Below are 20423 nucleotides of genomic sequence, written 5' to 3'. Positions count from 1 at the left end.
AGAAGACTACACCCTAATACGTTAAGGTGCAGCGCCACCTGCTGACCCTCCACCATTACTTCTCAAGTAATACTTAGCCTGCAGCATTTGTCAGGATCCAACAATTTAGACATGGTGTATTGGTACTTCTTTAAAAAAACATCACTTTAGGTACTTATTTGCATATTCATATGTGTCTTATGCATAGTTGGGTCTAACATGAGCTAGATTTTTTACAACAAAGAACAGCGTGATTTGATATTTGAATGTTTGATATTTGTTTTGGCTCATGTCATGTGCAGCTGTTACCACTTTCCAATGTGTGTCAAAGCAGAAAAATGTGAATCTAGGTAAATGTAGATAATACACCATCAGTGGCATCACAAAGGGGGTGCGGCCAACACTCAGGTGTCACCCACCGAGGGGTGACACTAAAGTGCCGGCTCCTGCTCAGTGACAGGAGCTGGGTGCTGCACTGTCACCCTGTAGAAGTCATCACTGCAGGCATGCCAGTCTCCGGGGGCATCCTGCATCTTCCGCACCCCCGGTGTGACAAAAACAGGGGTCAGGACACTTAGCCAACGCCCCTTCTGCTAAGCCACCCCCCCCAACTCACCAAGCAGTGGTGCCCACCGGGGGGGTTCACTACGGCTGGCCGGCGGTCGGGCTCCCGGTGACCAGCATCCCGGCGCCGGGAGCCCGACCGCCGGCTTACCGACAGCTTGGCGAGCGCAAATGAGCCCCTTGCGGGCTCGCTGCGCTCGCCACGCTACGGGCACGGTGGCGCGCTACGCGCGCCACACTATTTTATTCTCCCTCTATGGGGGTCGTGGACCCCCACGAGGGAAAATAATTGTCGGTATTCCGGCTGTCGGGCTCCCGGCGCCGGTATACTGAGCGCCGGGAGCCCGACCGCCGGCAAACAGAAGACCACCCATATGGAAAATGTGCTATCAGTCATATGTGTGTTTATAAATATAAAGATAGATAGATACAGTAGATCAATATATGTACAGTATTTAACTTTATTATTTAACATTTGTTTCCTTGTAATATTTGTAATCAAACATGTCGAAGTCAACACTGTAAAAGTTCTGAAGCTGCCTAAATAGGCTAGGCGGTAGAGTTTCCAGGTATTGTCTTCTAATTTGGTCATTTGTCCTGGGATCCCCAGAATATTTTATTTCGGGGTATCTCAGTTTTTTGGGGGCCCCAATGACCTTCAAAATAAAATCTGCATCCTGTTTTATGGTTTTTAACTTACCAATAATGTCATACTGAATTTGACATGGATCACAGAGGTTATACATTGGCTTCCAATGAGTATCTGTATATTGAGGGTTATGTAGAACAATGTAGCGCGCAAACTCTTCAAAAGTAATATTTTCTGTAGTATTTGAATTATTCCTAAGCTCTTTTTTAATTGCATTTGCAATAGTTTTGCTATAGTAAATGCCTTTATCACGTATGAACTTGTCTCTGTAGGCTGAAACCACTCTCTCTAATGGGTCTCGAGTGATCATTACTTTGGTATAGTTTTCAAGAAGCTGTTTCTGAATAGAAAGAGGGTATGAGCTCAACTTGATAAGTAAATGAGTAGAATGAATGTTGTAATGTCTGAGCGAATCTATTGTAAATCCAAGAGATTCATTCAATAGAAGAATAATTCTCTTCCAGTTGGAACAGCCCACTTTTGGCACCTCACAATATATAAATTTGTATTTGTGTTCCACATACAACTGAGCGGCGACTGTTTTGTTCAAAACAAAGAAAGACTTGGTAAGATTTTTTTGGTCACAAAAAGACTTCACAATAGCCCTCCGGTGTTCATAGGTCCTGCAGTTTTGTGGACTGGCTGCAAAAGAAAGATAATCATTGTCAGTTGTTGAAGACAATGGTCATATATTTTTGCTTTACAGTTTCATATAGTGAGTTCAAAAAGTCCCTCCGCAGTGAGCGCTGTCCCTGGCTAAGTGTTGTAGAGTTTCATTTTGCCTCAAAAACAAGGAACAACACTTTCAACACTTAATGTAGATACGTTTGTAATTTATTTTTATTTCATGCATAGTGTTTAAAAACAATTATATTGTAATATTACTTAGCACACATTCTCTAAGTGGAGAATTGCTTAGCACACAGTCACTGCAGATGGACTTTTTGAACTCCCTGTATATAACTAAGTCTAAAAATGTTTCCCTAGTTGTATGCATGTTGGTTTGGTCTTACAAACCGATTTGTGTTGATAGACAACAAAGACAAATAAAGGAGATCTAATTAAAATAAATTACAAATTGATTAGCATTTATGCATTTTAAAAGGACAATATTCTTGCCTTGTCATGAAAACACACAGGGCCTGATTGTAAGTCACATGTTATGTTAAACTCGGACACGGTGGAGTGATTATTTTTACTGTGTATGCGTATAAGTCGCTCCATGTATGCATCACGATTGTGTTCATATACAGTCGCAGTAGCGATTTCAGGTGCATGTATGCTGAATAGTACTGAAAATGTTTTGGGTGTGACTGGGCGGTGACATTGAGGTGGCTTTTCAGATGCAAGGTGATGGTCTGACTTATGGGTGTATTATGGGAGTGTCATGAGTGTGTCACTGAACTGGGGGCATAGACAGATGATCAATCACTCACATTGGAGGCCTTACTCAGATGAAATATCTGCACCGAATATACAGCTGGTCCAAGATTCGATGGCACTGTAAGACCAATTGTGGAGTCTATAGACCATGACTGTATCTAGGGGACTAGTACCTCTGGCAAAGTGAAGGACTTGACCACTCACGCATCATCCATGTAATACATTTTGCTTATAACTTGGCTATCTGTGCTATATGGGGCATATTCTTGAAAAACTTAAGCTGTAGAAAAAGGGATAATATACATTAAGGGTAGGTGGCACAATTGTCTTAGTGGTCATTAGGGGAAAGTGAGGAGAATGAGATTATGCAGTAACACTAGCAAGAAGGTAAGGGTGTTGTGCAGGAAGGATGAGAAAATGAGGGGTCAGAAGTGTATTAGGATAGAGGAAAGAGGAGGGTGGAGGACCAAGGGGCAATATGTGCGGCCTTGTAGGATATATGCAAACATGGGGCAAATTATAATGAATGCAAGGAGGGCATGACCTGAGTTAGAGTGTAGAGAGGTAGGCATGACCGGAGGTTGAATCACTAAAGTTGGGGCATTACCTTGAGAAGTCTATCAGCTCCAAGCAACATCAAGGCAGTGCCACACCAAGCAATACTATATACAGTATTACTTTGTAATGAAGTGCAATCTTCTAAACCACTAGTCATATTCCTCCATGACCTGGTCATGCCGGGCTCCCTAGGGGTTAGCAGACTGAGCCAGGTGGTGCCCCCATTCATGACCCTGTTAAATATGCACCAAGCATTATTACAGAGTCGGAAGACAGTCAAAGAGGGTGACTCAGTCCTTGCACAGTCAGACGCATGCTTGCAAAACAGGGAAGGGCAGGGGCTTGCATTTATATTTGCATAAGGTCGCTGATATGCGAACGACAAAAAGTGCACCCACAGATGCCACAGCAGAGCAGTCTCTTCAGACACCTTTTTTCAGGATACAGTTAGCAAACAAGAACAGCAAAACTGAAAGAGACCTGGCATTCTTTCCCCAGTGCTCAGACTTCCCTATATAGCCACCTACTGTTGTAGGCTAGTAAGTTGCATATACTGTAGTTGATGGCCTGAAACTAAATGAACTCAGTTTTCTATATACCTTAAACTAAACCTAACTCTAAAAGAAAGACAGAGACAATGATATTTGACAAAATTGAAGTCACAGCATTTATTAATAAATTGAAATCCCACAGGTGTAACTTAGGATGTCAAGAAGGCACTGACCATTGACCACAGCCAATCCATATCTATAAATATCAAAATGAGAGCAGGATTCAGCCTACTCCTATCACAACCTGTATTATCTAAGACTCCTCTTCCCCTACTTGGACAGTGCGGACCTAGTCCCTGAGGCAGTAGGAATAGGCTTTCTCTGAACCATAGGGGAAATAACTTCCAATCTGCACCGCTCCTGAATAAAAAAAAATTAAGCATTGATCACAGACAAACAATAACAAAAGTGGGAGGGAGGATGAAAACTCCAAATAGAAAAGAGGAAGACCAACATACCACAGAGCAAACTATGATAAGGGGGGTACTCACGGAGCAATATTCTAAGCAATCTGACTAGATTGCTTAGAATATCAGCATGATCGCTCCGTGTGTAGCCCCCTCAGCGATAGCGATGCGTGGCCCCGCACATCGCTATCGCTGCTGCTAGATTGGCCTGCATGCAGGCCAATCTAGCGGGTCGCTCACTTCACCCGCTGGGTGAAGTGAGCGGCCCCCCGTCTCCCCCCGCACGCTCAGCACAGATCGCGCTGTGCTGAGCGGCAGGAGAGATGTGTGCTGAGCGGTTCGCTCATCACACATCTCTCCTGCATCGGCCCGTACAACGGTAGATGTCCCTTAGCTCGAACGCGTTTTCGGTCTTATGACCTTCATCAGAAGTTACAGTCTTCCAGAGAAGGATCTTGAAGTAAGAAACAGCATCTTGTGTGGGTGATATGCACTATATACTCATAGTTATGTGAGTGAAACCAATATGGATTTATAAGGCCAAATACCATCTGGTGTTGCACTGTTTTCTTCTGTTCTTATTTTATAGATCTTGTGGATCTCTCCCAAAAGAGAAAGGATATATTTTTATTGATTATTATGTGTGAACCTTGCACTTTTTTTTATGAAGAGGTGTTTTTTGTTTACAGTAGCGCCATGTGTTTTTCATTCTGTTTGGTCTAATTAAGGGTGTGTACACACGGTGAGATCCCTGCTCTGTTCGATTTTGACTATGTGATTTCCCTTGCACTCCCCCAGAGCCCAGATAGCACAGATTGTACAGATTTTGACTATCTGTGCTTGAGATTTTGTCTGTGAACGATTCTGACTGAGTGCCAATTTTGACTATACTTTGTACTAGATTGTACACTAGATAGTCAAGATTGACTTGCCTGCACAGTCTATCTAGCCTTACGATACCGACCCCACGGGAGCGCGCATCGGGATTGAATGTGTATCGCAAGCTGCCTAGCACCATGAGATATGCACTAACTTTTCATAAGATTTTGACTATATAGTCAAAATCTCACAGATTTATCTCACCGTGTGTACACATCCTAAATATATGAGTGTTGAATCTTGATGAAGGATTCTTTTGAAAAACACAGGCAGCCATTGTAATTTGATAAGAGCGGTTTGGAGTATTTCTTTTCTTTTCAAGTTCTGAATTAATGGTGGTGCATACACTGGGGGTGCCCATATATAGGCTATACATTGTTTTAATTGTATTTAAAACATTACTATGATCTATCACAATAGAAGACTCATCTGTTGTAAATGACAGGGTGCTGCAGCTACACATGTAAAAGGAAGCAGTCTATCATGAGTAATAAATTCAGTGAGGTTCCTTTGTGCAATACTGTATGAGTGACATTTACTAAGCGGTGGGTTTGAAATTCCAGTGGTATTGCTGCGATATTCCAGCGAGATCGCATTCTGCAAATCTGCTAAGATAAACCCACCACAAAGCCACCTAGGAACTACACTTTTAACGTAAAATAGAACATCGAATGACCATCAATGTTTTTACCAGTGCAAGTATAGAAATCTCAGATTTACTACTACTACTACTACTACTACTACTACTACTACTAATAATAATAATAATAATAATCATCATCATAATAATTATTATTAATTTATAAGGAGAGCAATCATATACTGTATATTGAATGAGGAGGGAAACAACATTGATAATTCTCTTACTGAATGGGGGAAATACTATTTTATTAATATTAGTTGGAGCCTTATTTTTTATTTTTAATAAGAGAGCAAAAGTTATTAATATTAAAGGATCAATATTAAGTGCTGTGATTGTTAATTGGTGATTTAAATATTTCTAGTATGGGCAACATTTATTATTTTGTGGTGATATAAATGGTGTCCACATCATAAAATAATGAATACAGGTTGAGTATCCCATATCCAAATATCCGAAATACGGAATATTCCGAAATACGGACTTTTTTGAGCGAGACTGAGATAGTGAAACTTTTGTTTTCTGATGGCTCAATGTACACAAACTTTGTTTAATACACAAAGCTATTAAAATATTGTATTAAATGACCTTCAGGCTGTGTATATAAGGTGTATATAAAACATAAATGAATTGTGTGAATGTAGACACACTTTGTTTAATGCACAAAGTTATAAAAAAATATTGGCTAAAATGACCTTCAGGCTGTGTGTATAAGGGCCCTCATTCCGAGTTGTTCGCTCGCAAGGCGATTATAGCAGAGTTACACACGCTAAGCCGCCGCCTACTGGGAGTGAATCTAAACATCTTAAATGTGCGACCGATGTATTCGCAATATTGCGATCAAAACCGAGTTAGCAGTTTCTGAGTAACTCCAGACTTACTCTGCCTGTGCGATCAATTCAGTGCTTTTCGGTCCCGGCTGACGTCATAAACACACCCAGCGTTCGCCCAAGCACTCCCACCGTTTCTCCAGACACGCCTGCGTTTTTTCCGGAAACGGTAGCGTTTCCTGCCACACGCCCCTAAAACGCCGTACATCCGCCCAGTAACACCCATTTCCTGTCAATCACAATGCGTTCTCCGGAGCGACGAAAAAGCCGTGAGTAAAATTACTTTCTTCTTAGTAAAGTTACTTGACGCATGCGCAGTGCGAACATTACGCATGCGCACTAAGAGAATTCTCACTGCGATGCGATGAAAAATACCGAGCGAACAACTCGGAATGAGGGCCAAGGTGTATATGTAACATAAATGCATTCTGTCCTTAGATTTAGGTCCCATCACCATGATATCTCATTATGGGATGCAATTATTCCAAAATACGGAAAAATCCCATATCCAAAATACCTCTGGTCCCAAGCATTTTGGATAAGGGAGACTCAACCTGTACAACTACACCAACACTTAATGGAGGTATTCAATTAGGGAGGTTTCTTTGCCTAGGTGAAAAAAACTGCACTTTATGCTATTTTTAAGGGCGAATGGTGGTTCAATAGCAGGGCTGTTTTTTAATCCAGGCAAAAAATTTGGTAGGAGCACAAAATATGTGGATCGGCAAATCCATGTGTTTTCGCACCTGCCACCAGTGAAAACGCAGGCCATTTTCACCAATTTTGAGGCATTTTTCACCAATGCCTTTTCTCTAAAAAAAAAAGGCAAAGTGAAAAGGCATTGGCGAAAGTGCCTTAAAAACAGACGAAAATGGCTTGCAATTGAATACGTACAGTATGAGGAAGAATTCAATAGCTCTGAAATTATCGGAGCTAATTGAATACCCCCTTTAGCATCTCAAAATACCTCCAATCCCTCATGTCATCACAATGATTACCTGCTCACATTAACTGCTACTTATTGCCTTATCATGGGTTAACAATAATTCCCCTTTATTTTTTTTTATTGAGTGTATTTTTAGTTAGTGTATTTAGTGTTCAATCCCCCCCCCCCAGTAAATAACAAAACACTAAACAGAGGTTCTTAAAAATCAATCTTACAATGATATTACATTAAAAAGCATTGCATAGCAACACAATGTCCTACAACTTGGTCGACACATAAGTATGCAGTTGACAAGGGGGTGATTCAGATCTGATTGCAGATGTGCTAAATTTAGCACATCTACGATCAGTTTCTCTGACATGCGGGGGGAACCCCCAGTACAGGGCTAGTCCGCCCCACATGTCAGGCACAGGCCCCCCCCCCCGCACAGGTGCAAAAGCATCGTACTGCAGCGATACTTTTGCAACTGCCGAGTAGCTCCCTGTCTGCGCAGCCTAGTTGTGCTGGCAAGTGGCTACCCGCTGCGTCCTGGGTTACAGCGGCTACGTATGACGCCATGCAGCCGCCACGGCCTGCCCCTGCAATGGTCCGGACATGCCTCACTAACGGTGTTCTAACGCCATTGGCACGCCCCCTCCCACCCCGCGACCCCCTCTGCCTGTCAGTCACTCTCACTGGGCCTCCCGGGGTGCACACATGTTGTAACCTTACCACCATGTGATGTTATTATATTAATTTGCGTTATCATTTTTATTTGGGCTCCATTGGTTTTATTTTTCATTTATTTTATTTCATGGTTTACTTTTTCTTATCTATTTAAAAAAAAAAAACATTTCATGTCATTGTCTGTAATAGTGAAAATGTCTCATTTTGTGGTTTGATTTGCATAGCATGTCTTTCCAATTTAATTAATATAAATCATGAATTGTTTTTTTAGGGGTCTATTTACTAAGCCTTGGATGGTAAATTGGACAATTTGTCAATTGGTCAGCTGTTGAATAAGGGCGTTTGAGACACCTTTTTACTTTTTATCATAGACCCATTTGTTTTCTACTGTACACTATTTGCCATTTTAGCTTCACTATCAAGCATCCCATTCGCACCAGAGATTATTTACTTGTAATACATAGATCACGATTCCATTCATACATGGAACGCATGGTTGGAACGCAAAGGATTCCCGGAAAGAAACTTGGACACACTGGATGATTGCTCTTTCTGTAGCGTGGATGCCAGACTGCCAATCCCAAAACACGCACAAGCTTTAAATGTAAATGTGTTTGTTCACTTTCTAACTTGTGTTTTATTATAGTCACATCACATCCGGCCAGGCTTATTGGTGGGTGGGGCGGTATAAATACATGATTATGCTCTCAACTCTAAAGGCTCATCCCCTATGCCTTGAGAAAGACATCCATATCGAAATGCGTTGGTTTGGAACCTTGAGATATTGATGACTGAGTGACCCAGAGACTCTAACACTGGATATATAGTCTATTTGCTCTGCAACCATTCCAGAATGTTATGTTGAGCTGGACTTTAGAACTTTTCCCCCTGGATTCACTCTGACCCTTTACATTCACCTTTTAAGTGAGTGCGGTGCGTCTTTATATAAAGAGAAGGTTGATGATAGTACTCCTTAAAACCCAGTGTGTGAACCATATTTAAAGAAGGTACTACACATTTTTGTTTTCCTCCTCTTGTTTCATGTACATTTATCAATGAGTAAAAAGAACATTGTGGAAAATAAGTTATAACCTTTCTTTTGCATATAAATAAGGAAACGCCTCAAGTGATCATCTCTATCTATATGGCTCATTTATGATATGTTGACTATTCAATGCCTTTTGAACTCCACCAAATTGTTTTTGTTACTATCTTTAATCTTTAATGCAAAGTCTCTTTTTAGTAGTAGATAAACGCCATTACTCCATTGCTATTGTGAGAAGTTATAAATCTGTATTCTGTGCTTATGAAATGAATTCCCCCCACAGTCGATATAAAGTCTATCGACCAGTCTCTATCTGCTGTGTGCTCCGCCCACTCATACACTACACATCCACCGCTCAGTATCCCTGTCACCACCATTCTGGCCTTTGCAGGCACCAGGTAGCGCTGGACTAATAGCCACTGCTCCATAGCGCTTCAGTGATAGGGACTGGCACTTTAATGGATGAACTGCTTGTTTTTCTTGGGCCCCCACAAAGGAAAACATCTTGGTGGTTTGGTTAAACCAAGCTACCAATGGCCTTAATGCAGCTAACAGTTTTGTTAATCATCATTACATTGAAAGATGTCATTATCATCATCACCTTTATCACTTTTGCTAATATCAAAATCTCACCATATTAGTTCATCCTCACTGGAATCCACAGTTACAGAAGAAATCTCTGATTACTGTAATTGGCGGCACAAGTCTTACTTATATAATTTGTAGTGCATTTTGATATACATAAGTTTTTCCACCTTTTTTTGGAAGTAGCCCATAGGAGGTTCCTATACTGATCACTCACAAGGTGCCTGATTGTGCTAAATACTCTTTCTGAATGCACACTGGAGGGTGTACAGTATAAGTAACACAAAGCTAGTGTGTATACAAATTGCCTTTTTTTCATTCAGATTTCAATTTGTACATTATCATTAAAGTAATCCTCTATCATTCTTTTGATGTCTACTGTATCAGCATGAGTCATGGTAGAGGTGTCAATATATGTGGGCAATTCTTTTAATTCTGATCAGATGTCATCAGATTTCACTTTGGTGCATTGAGTTGACTCATCATCACCAGTGGGTCTCTTAGAAAAGGTCAGCTTTTTCCTAGCAGCAGCATTTGCAGAAGAAACTGAAGCACGAGATGTGTCATGTGCCACTTGACCTAATAACTTGCTTGCAAGAAGCTCTTTGCATCTTTTAAGATCGATGTCATTTGGACAAAGGTGTTACAAAGGACTTAAACTTATGATAAATCATGGTTACCAAAATGTACTGATCCAAATGGAAAATGTTGCAAACCCTTGGGTCCTCGCAAAGTGAAAAAAAGAACTTGATCTACAAGTTTAATATACTTAGCAGAATCACTCTGTTTCATCTCCTCCTTTGGCTTCTCTAGCTGCTTTTCCAGTAGTGTAAAGGTATGACCTGTCTCAGGCTGGCAGTATCTGAACTCACTTTATTGTCACAATTTCAAATGGTGTCAATAGCTTGCATAAAACCAAGAGTATGCTCCAGTGTGCTGGACTATGGTAACATGCCCCCCTCACCCTATCTCATGGCTTGATGTGTAAATTTTGATGGCTTGTTACTGTTCCCCAAGTCACTAAAGCATATACAGGGTGGCATTCCACCTGGTTGCTACCTCTTGCTCAGTTGGTGGCAAGGCAAATGGAACTCTTCTTGTAGCTTCTGCAATGTTCTCCATGCAGTTAGTGAATGCTAAATATGCCCAGAAATGTTATGGGCCACAGCTAGCCTCTCCTGCTCTAACCTGTCATTTTTAAAAAATTCAGATTCATTGACAGTGGATATTGTATGCAAATCTAATGCTAACGTAACCATCATGGCTTCAGTGATCTGTTGTGCAACAGATCACAGAGAAGTTTGATGAAGGTGATTGCATGTGCTGGTATCTATCCATGCTGCTGATTGCTGATGCTGAATCTACTTGTTGTATTACAGAATTTTCCACATTTTGATAAAAAATTTGAATGAACTCAATAGATGGTTAACGTTCCTACCTTTACAATGAGATAGGGAAATGAGGGACTATTACCTTTAGCATGCAGTTTTATTAAAAGACTGGAGATTTTTGTAAACACCAGCAGAAAAATATTATTTATAGCACGCTGCTGCTCTGGAGGACTCACTCTTGAAAAAATATGTTTTAAATTGAATTAAGACGTAATTTGTTTAACACCAGGAGAAAACAACTTTTTGGCACTTAATTTTGGACTGTAGCTGACGGGGACACGTTTACACCCAGTGAGTACAGTAATATACACTGTCTCTATGAAACACACACTCTTGCAAAAATATGATCTAAATTGAATTATGCTGTAGTAACACCAGCAAACAAATGTCATTTTAGCACTTCATATTTTTGGGGTGCAGCTGTAGGGTATCCGTTCAGATGGTCGACCATGTTATGGTCGACAGTCATTAGGTCGACCACTATTGGTCAACATTGACATGGTTGACATGGACACATGGTCGACACATGAAAGGTGGACACATGAAAAGGTCGACATGAGTTTTTTAACTTTTTTTTCTTTTGGGAAACTTTTCCATACTTTACGATCCACGTGGACTACGATTGGAACGGTAATCTGTGGAGAGCGAAGCGGTAGCGGAGCGAAGGCACCATGCCCGAAGCATGGCGAGCGAATCGAGCCATGCGAGGGGACGCGGTTCACTAATTGGGGTTCCCAGTCACTTTACGCAAAAAACAACACCAAAAAAAGTTAAAAACCGCATGTCGACCTTTCATGTGTCGACCATGCGTCCATGTCGACCATGTCAATGTCGACCAATAGTGGTCGCTGTCGACCATAACATGGTCGACCATTCATACCGGAACCCAGCTGTTGGGGATCCACCTACAACCATTAAGTAGAGTAATATATACTGTCTCTCTGAAACACACACGCTTGAAAAAATACATTTTAAATTGAAGTATAATAAAAGACAATGGGTTGGTTTTTTTCTACCACTAGCAAACAAATGTCTTTTTGGGACTTTGTATATTTGGGATGCACTGATGGGGACACGTTCACACCCACTAAGTACAGTACTATACGCTGCAACTCCGAAGAACACTCTTGAAAGGAAAATCGATTTACAGATGTGTCCTTATGCTGTTGCGGCATGCGTATTGCTGCACACGCTGGCGACTCAGTACGCCATGCTTTTGCCCTTTTCACACAATGTGATCCTATGGGATTGTGGATATGAGCACAGTGAATTTGGCCGCCAGTGGGCACTGTTCATTTCATACATGCTGTGGCATGCCACAGCACTGGCAACAACATAAGAGGGCGCATCTGTATATGCAATGCAAAACACGTGAAAATTAAATTGTGCCTCATTTTGAGATCTGAACTTGGTGGAAAGACCCTGAGTCGGAATTGGTTGCTCTCGTAACTCCCAAGTTTGGGTGTGTTCACATTTCTCAGAAATGTTAAACGTACAAAACCGTTTGTGTCCCAATTCTTCTGCTCTTTATGTTAATGGTCGTGGTAACCTCTCTTTCGGAATTACCAATGATTTAACATCTATGTGGCCCATTTGTCAAAGAGTATTTGTGGCTATGACTCCAAAAACACCTGGTTTGGGGGCTAGTTGCAAATACTCTGCATCCCTGCGATGTATGAAGGAGGGATTGCACCTGCTGCGATCCCTCCATTGCCAACCTGCAGCCGCATCTCTCATATGTTTGTATGGGGGATGCGATGCTGCCCGATGTATCAATATCGGGAATGCGAAGCATTGCCAATATTGGCCCCTGCAGCTACCGCAATCTCCTAAATTGCAGTAGCCCATTGTAGCCTATGGGCTACACTTCACTGCATGTAGTTCTGGCAGGGTTCCCTAGGAACTATCAGCCGGAAATGGCCCCTGTGCACTGCGGTGACGCTGACCGCATATGCACAGAAGGCCCGGACGCGCACTACGCACATCACAGGGATGGGCTCCTTTTTGGAGCCCCTTACCCTGCCTTTGCTGGGCGATATATTCACCCAAAGTGATCACATTCTGCAATGCGATCCTGGGTGCTAATATCATACCCAGATTGCATTGTAAATGTGATCATTGATAAATACGCCCTTTCGTCTTTTGATCTAGAAGTATAGTGCTGGCCACCGCTGTGACAAAAAGGAAAATTGCATTGAAAAAAAATAGGTTTAACTATAACTATGGGGGTAATTCAGAGTTGATCGTAGCAGCAAATTTGTTAGCAGTTGGGCAAAACCATGTGCACTGCAGGTGGGGCAGATATAACATGTGCTGAGAGAGTTAGATTTGGGTGGGGTGTGTTTAAACTGAACTCTAAATTGCAGTGTAAAATTAAAGCAGCGAGTATTTACCCTGCACAGAAACAAAATAACCCACCCAAATCTAACTCTCTCTGCAAATGTTATATCTGACCCCCTGCAGTGCACATGGTTTTGTCCAACTGCTAACAAACTTGCTGCTGCAATCAACTCAGAATTACCCCCCATGTGCACTGCAGGTGGGGCATATATAACATGTGCAGAGAGAGTTAGATTTGGGTGGGGTGTGTTCAAACTGAACTCTAAATTGCAGTGTAAAATTAAAGCAGCGAGTATTTACCCTGCTCAGAAACAAAATAACCCACCCAAATCTAACTCTCTCTTCAAATGTTATATCCCCCCCCCCCACTGCAGTGCACATGGTTTTGCCCAACTGCTAACAAATTTGCTGCTGCGATCAACTCTGAATTACCCCCTATATTATCTATAATAAATGCACTGCCACCAGGGGCGGAACTACTGGCGGGGCAGGCAGTGCATTGCACTGGGGCCCCGCCGCACTCAAGGGCCCACAGCCGCCGGCCGGCATTACATGAATGAGTCACAATGACTCATTGTATGTCATGCCGCAGCCGCACACCAGCGCTCCTGTGACCCGCCCGTCATAAGGAACGATTCTGGCCACCCGCACACGAAGGAGGGAGGAGGGTCCGTCCCTCCCTCCCTCATATACAAACAGGTCACAGTCTCTCAGTGAAGGAGAGAGCCGCAGCAGCGCTTTGTTACTGGTGGAGGCGCTGCTGCTGCTGCTCCTCTGCTTCACTATAGGCTGTCTCTGAGAACAGCCTATAGGGAAGCAGAGGGGCAGCAGCAGCAGCAGCGCCTCCACCAGTAACACAGCGCTGCTGCGGCTCCCTCCTTCACCTCCCTCCTCCTTCTTCTCTACTGCCCGGGAAGCTGCACCGAGGAGCCTGAGCCAACAGAGAGGGTAAGTATAATTCTTCTTTCTTTCTTTCTTTCTTTCTTTCTTTCTTTCTTTCTTTCTTTCTTTCTTTCTTTCTTTCTTTCTTTCTTTCTTTCTCTTTCTTTTTTTATTTGTTGGGACTGCCTGCCGCAATGTGTAAAAAGGGGGGACTGCCTGCCGCTATGTATAAAAATGGGGAATCTGCCTGCCGCAATGTAAAAAATGGGGAATCTGCCTGCCGCAATGTAAAAATGGGGAATCTGCCTGCCGCAATGTAAAAATGGGGAATCTGCCTGCCGCAATGTAAAAATGGGGAATCTGCCTGCCGCAATGTGTAAAAATGGGTGATCTGCCTGCCGCAATGTAAAAATGGGGAATCTGCCTGCCGCAATGTGTAAAAATGGGGAATCTGCCTGCCGCTATGTATAAAAATGGGGAATCTGCCTGCCGCTATGTATAAAAATGGGGAATCTGCCTGCCGCTATGTGTAAAAAGGTAGAATCTGCCTGCCGTAATGTGTAAAAAGGGCACGCTATCTGCCGTTATGTGTAAAAGTGTATGGTGTCTGCCGTAATGTGTAAAATGGGGACGCTGTCTGCCGTAATGTGTAAAATGGGGACGCTGTCTGCCGTAATGTGTAAAAAGTGCACGCTGTCTGCCGCTATGTGTAACGAGGGCACGCTGTCTGCCGCTATGTGTAACGAGGGCACGCTGTCTGCCATTGTGTAAAAAGTGTATGCTGTCTGCCGCTATGTGTAACGAGGGCACGCTGTCTGCCGTTATGTGTAAAAAGTGCACGCTGTCTGCCGTTATGTGTAAAAAGGGGAATCTGTTCGCTGTAAGGAGTAAAAGGGTCTCTACCTGGTGTAGTGGTGCTACTGTGCGGCGTAATTTGAAGAATGGAGACTACTGTGCACCGTTTTATGAATTGGTATTATTTTGTGGACACACCCCTTCCCCACGAAGCCACGCCACTATGTATTTTTGCGCGCGCCTACGGCGCGCACTGCCCATGGGGTGGACTTGGATGGGATGGGGGGGGGGGGCCCCAAAGCATTTTGTTGCACCTGGGCCCACCGCTTGCTTGTTCCGCCACTGACTGCCACCACCAGACCCCGTAGAGAACAAGATGAAATTGGGTGACAATTACTTATAGATGTAGGAAATTCCCACAAACTACTTACCAAAGTAAAACAGGTTTTTTGTCCATTTCATGTGTAAAAAGTAGGTGCAGAGAGCAGAAGAGATTATCAGCACACATATCAGTTGTCGATGCCCCTTCCGCATTTTGTTTTGATGCACAAGGACCAAGAACAGTACAGTCCTGAACTCTGAAATAGTCAAAATAGAAAAGCCTTAGTACTATAAATTCAATTAGTTGGACATTATATTTTTCTAATCTTCATATTCATGAGGAGAATATTATGTGAGAGCTCTACTAATAGAAAAGGAGTCAGTATCTGTAATAAAAAAAAATCACCATTTAAAAAAAAAAAAAACTATACAAACATCACCTATATTGTATAAACAATGTTATAAATATATTGACATTGCAATTAAAAGACAGTGAGACCAACAAGCTGAATCAGATATTATTCTCCTGGAAAATGCCCAGATATATGTATGAAACTCATTTATTAGTGTCCAACCAATAAGGAGATTTGGGATGTAAATGGTATTCTAAGGAGATCAGGGTAGGAGTGCCCTCTCCTGGAGTAGATGGGCACCTCCAAACACAACGCAGCTAGGAAAACAGCACACCAGTCCAGGGTTTATTTTGCAGTATAAAACAAAACATAAAAGTAAATCCAAGCCCATCTGGGCACTAACTGAACATAATCGATTCCCTTTCTGAGTGGTAGGACCTAACGCCCTTACCACAAACATAGACATATAAGCACAGTACTTACAGTCAGTAAATCACAGTGTCTCACAACAAGCTTGGTACCTGTTTCCCCAGGTAGTGAGCTCTGAGCCAAGCCTTGACAGAGCTTATATCAGCCTCCTACAGGTGCAGGCACTAACTAGCGAGCTTTCAGGCTGAAAGCCTAATGACCCAAAATTGTCCTTGTGGATGGAGCCCTCCTTCATCTCTCACATCCACACCCCCAGGACCCATTTCATGCCTTTACTAAAAGCCCAAACTCTCATCATGTCTGTTTAGCAAAAAAGACATTTCCTGGTGGTTTAAAATACATACAGGGCCAAAAACCTGGGACAATCATATCTCTCATGTATCACTTTACCAGTGTTTCTATCACAAGTATCTAGAGGATTATAGCCCATGGCAAACAGGAGAACCCATATTGCTCGTCTTCAAGATGGTAACAGAGGTTGCTGATAACGTAACAGTTTTGATGATTTGTAAAAGCTAAAGGTCCACAGACGTTGCTGGATAGAGGGACAGACCACTTAAACAAATACAACCTCCAGCAGAGATTCGTAATAATCATATGTCAGAGAACTGATATATTGAGAAGCATCTTTTGGATGCGTCTCAGCCAAATGGATGGAAGCTGCAATAAGTTACTGAATTGTATTAGTCTCTGTCAGCTGGCGGCTGGAGTGCGATACTAATTACTGGAATAAATATAGTTGCAGCAAGTGTCTGTTGAGCTGAGCAGTCTCAGCAGGCATCTACAAAAGAGTGCTGGTATCCTTGGCTTTTAATTGGCCCGCATCATTTACCTTCTGAATTCCTGAAGAAGAGCACTGTCCACAGTAGATGATTCCACTGCAAGCTGCAGAATATTAGTTCAGTATTCCAGAAAGTCCGTTTTAGCAGGCGACTGGGGCAATGACCAGAGTCTATAAGAGAATGGTTTCCAGAGATCTACATGGTCTTGTAAAAAGGTGTATATAGAAACTTTTTCTTGATGTATTTCTCCAGGTGTATGTCTTCTGGTTCCACCAGAAGACTCTTACCAAGAGAGAGGGGATACAATAATAATTTATTTACTTGTGCTCAGATAATTGATTTATGATGAATTAATTAATTAATTGGGCACATGCTAATTCAGTAAAAATGTCAGTGTTAAATTCAATCCCCAACATATCCTTTCAGATTATGGCAGATTATTGTCGTAAAAACATTATCCCAATAGACTCTTCCTTGAAGTATTGGCTGGAGACCTTGTGCTTTCAGCATAGGGTTGTATATTTTTTTTCCGGGGACCATAACAATAATAAACCCAAGCTAGGAATGCTTGGATCACTGAATCTATTTGTGAAAGCAACATTCGAAATGTTGAAATATTTGAAGTGTCTCTTAACAAGTAATTGAAAATATTCATACTATTAAAATGTATTTTTAAACAAAAAATTTTGTTTGAACATTAATTAAACACCCGTAAATTGACTGATCAAGTAATTGTAGACTGGCCAAAAATCACTGGTTCTCCTGCAAACCAAATATCAGGAGTTTTGCTCATTGCCACTCAAGTACAGTATATACACAACATGAAAAACGCCATAAAAGATTTTGCGTTACTGAGATAGTGACACCTTTGTTTTATGATGGTTCAATGAACACAAACTTTGTATAATGCACAAAATGATTTAAAAAATGTGTAAACAATTATCTTCAGGCTCTGTGTATATCAAATGTAAATTCATTTTGTGTATGTACACAAACTTTGCTTCATGCACAAAATTATTGAAATATTGTATTAAATTACCTTCAGACTATGTGTAAAAGATGTTTATGAAATATAAATGCATTATGTGTTTAGACTTGGATCCCATCTACAAGATATCTCACTTTAGTATGGAAATATTGCAAATTATGGAAAAATCCAATATCCAAAGTTTCTGGTCCCAAGCATTTTGGATATAGGAGACTCAACCTGTATATAAATTAGTAATTTTCTATTAATGTAGTTTTCTAGGGCATTATGCTTATAATGTAGGGTGTGCTAGAAATAATAAGTTCTATGAAATATAATATAATTTCCATTCATTTTATTGTAGTTTATATACATGAAAATGGACAAAATAAGAGCAGCAAGTAAGAACTTTCCCATATGCCATTATGTTAGGTTAATTTTAAAGGGTGTGGTATGGAGGGTCGACATTAACTAGGTCGACAGGGATGCTAGGTCGACAGGGTCTGTATGTCAACATGGTCTAGGTTGACAGAACAAAAGGTCGACATGAGTTTTTTATGTTTTTTTGGGTGTCATTTTCTCCATACAGTGACCGGGAACCCTAATTAGGGCACAGTGTCCCTTGCTTTGGGCAAGGTTACTATTTCCAATCGTAGTCCGTGTGGATCGTTAAGTATGAAAAAGTTTTTAAAAAAAGTTTCTTAAAAAAACCTCATGTCGACCTTTTGACCTGTCAACCTAGAACATGTCGACATAGAGACCCTGTTGACCTAGAAACCCTGTTGACCTAGTTACTGTCGACCAATAGTGGTCGACCTAGTTACTGTCGACCTAGAGACCGGATACCAATTTTAAATGCTGAGAAATTTTAGGGCTCATTCACATTTTTCTCCCAGAGATCATGCAGTTTGCCTTCAAATACTATTGAAAAACCAAACTAAAAACAGAATAAACTACTCAGATATGTGTAGATGAATGCTGTAAAAAAGTAAAAGAAAAACGTCCAATAAATCTAAATAAACTAAATAGGGAACGATCTTCTTATCTGCAATAAAATGTATCTCATTGGTATATGCAGTTTAGTATTAAGCAAGATAAAAACACCTAGTATAGACCATGGTCACTGTATAGAAACTAAATATGGGTGTTTTGTTCTTAAAAAAATTCCAAACCCACACAAATTTTGCAGATCAGAAACGAGTTCCGGTTCAGAGCTTCCCATGGTTTGGAATTCTGAGTTTGAATTCAAATTTGGGGTTTTGGATTGCAAAAATGACACGATTTTAACTGATTTACCCATTTTCAAGAAATCCAAAACCAATATTTGGATTTTAAATCTGGATTCTGAACCAAAACACTTGAGGATGGTTTTGCAAAACCAAAACACGATGATGAAATTAGAACCAGAACCAAAACACGAAACCCCATGCACATCTAATAGAAACCAAACTGTTTCACTGGAACACAAGTAAAAAAAAAAAAAACTGACAACACAACATGCAAATGACCAAATTGAATGCACTTTATTCTGTATATTTTGGCTTTAGTCTTCCATAGACACTCTTAAGCAAAAACTATATAAAAGAAGAGAAGCAGACAACGTTCTAGCTTTTGCATATACTCGTTTAAGCTGTGTTGTAAAACCTGTCAATATTTACTCATTTAAAGTGTGCAAAAATTTTCCTATTATAATCAATACTGTGCAGCTAATTTCAGTATTCTCCACAATCCTGACAATGGGGGTAATTCCAAGTTGATCGCAGCAGGAATTTTGTTAGCCGTTGGGCAAAACCATGTGCACTGCAGGGGAGGCAGATATAACATGTGCAGAAAGAGTTAGATTTGAGTGGGTTATTTTGTTTCTGTGCAGGGTAAATACTGGCTGCTTTATTTTACACTGCAATTTAGATTGCAGATTGAACACACCACACCCAAATCTAACTCTCTCTGCAAATGTTATATCTGCCTCCCCTGCAGTGCACATGGTTTTGCCCAACTGCTAACAAAATTCCTGCTGCGATCAACTTGGAATTACCCCCATATCCATATTTTATTTAAAAAGCAAGATAATAAGTATTAACAAACTGTATTTACCTGTGTATGCTATACAGACAAGTGACCTAAACTGATATACCAAAGTAAACTCTGTAATAACATAATAACTGAGAATACTTCTACTTCATTGACGTTTATTTCTTTGTCTATATGCCCTTGGTTACTTTACCTTGCTTATGTTCCCTTCCTTTTTTCAGCTTTCAGCCTGTCCAGTGGAGATATTGGTAATATGACACATTTACTATTACTAGTGTATACTCACTCTACAGTAACCACACCTACTGTATAGATTAACTGGTGTCATTTATTAAAGAAGAGCAGTATATGGAAATAAGCCAGCAGTGAAAACACCCTTCTGACACCAACCTAAGATGTTACGTTGTGATTTGGTGCCTTGATTTCTAATTTAGGGGGACATGTACTAAG

The 20423-nt window shown here is 41.1% G+C and overlaps 1 protein-coding gene across 1 annotated transcript; it reads right to left on the bottom strand.

Annotated features, from left to right (window-relative positions):
- Positions 1 to 1007: 1007 nt before the first annotated feature.
- On the bottom strand, positions 1008 to 3311 carry LOC134980824 (carbohydrate sulfotransferase 9-like). Its single transcript, XM_063947798.1, has 2 exons — positions 3254 to 3311; positions 1008 to 1834 (listed from the first exon to the last, which is right to left on the bottom strand). The coding sequence occupies exons 1-2, from the start codon at positions 3309 to 3311 to the stop codon at positions 1008 to 1010; spliced, it is 885 nt and encodes a 294-aa protein (XP_063803868.1).
- Between the last annotated feature and the right edge of the window lie 17112 nt (positions 3312 to 20423).

This window comes from Pseudophryne corroboree, chromosome 12, assembly GCF_028390025.1.
Source record: "Pseudophryne corroboree isolate aPseCor3 chromosome 12, aPseCor3.hap2, whole genome shotgun sequence".
Lineage (NCBI taxonomy): Eukaryota > Metazoa > Chordata > Amphibia > Anura > Myobatrachidae > Pseudophryne > Pseudophryne corroboree.
The sequence above is the reverse complement of the archived record's forward strand: the minus strand, read 5'-3'. Positions and strand labels throughout refer to the sequence as shown.

What these genes read in the sequence shown, in the direction of transcription:
- LOC134980824 (XM_063947798.1), bottom strand. Translation starts at nt 3,311, where the DNA reads ATGACCAGGTCATGGAGGAATATGACTAGTGGTTTAGAAGATTGCACT. An exon ending in AGATTGCACTTCATTACAAA is followed by an intron (nt 1,835 to 3,253) that starts GTAATACTGTAT and finishes TTTCTTTTGCAG; the next exon opens with CCAGTCCACAAAACTGCAGG.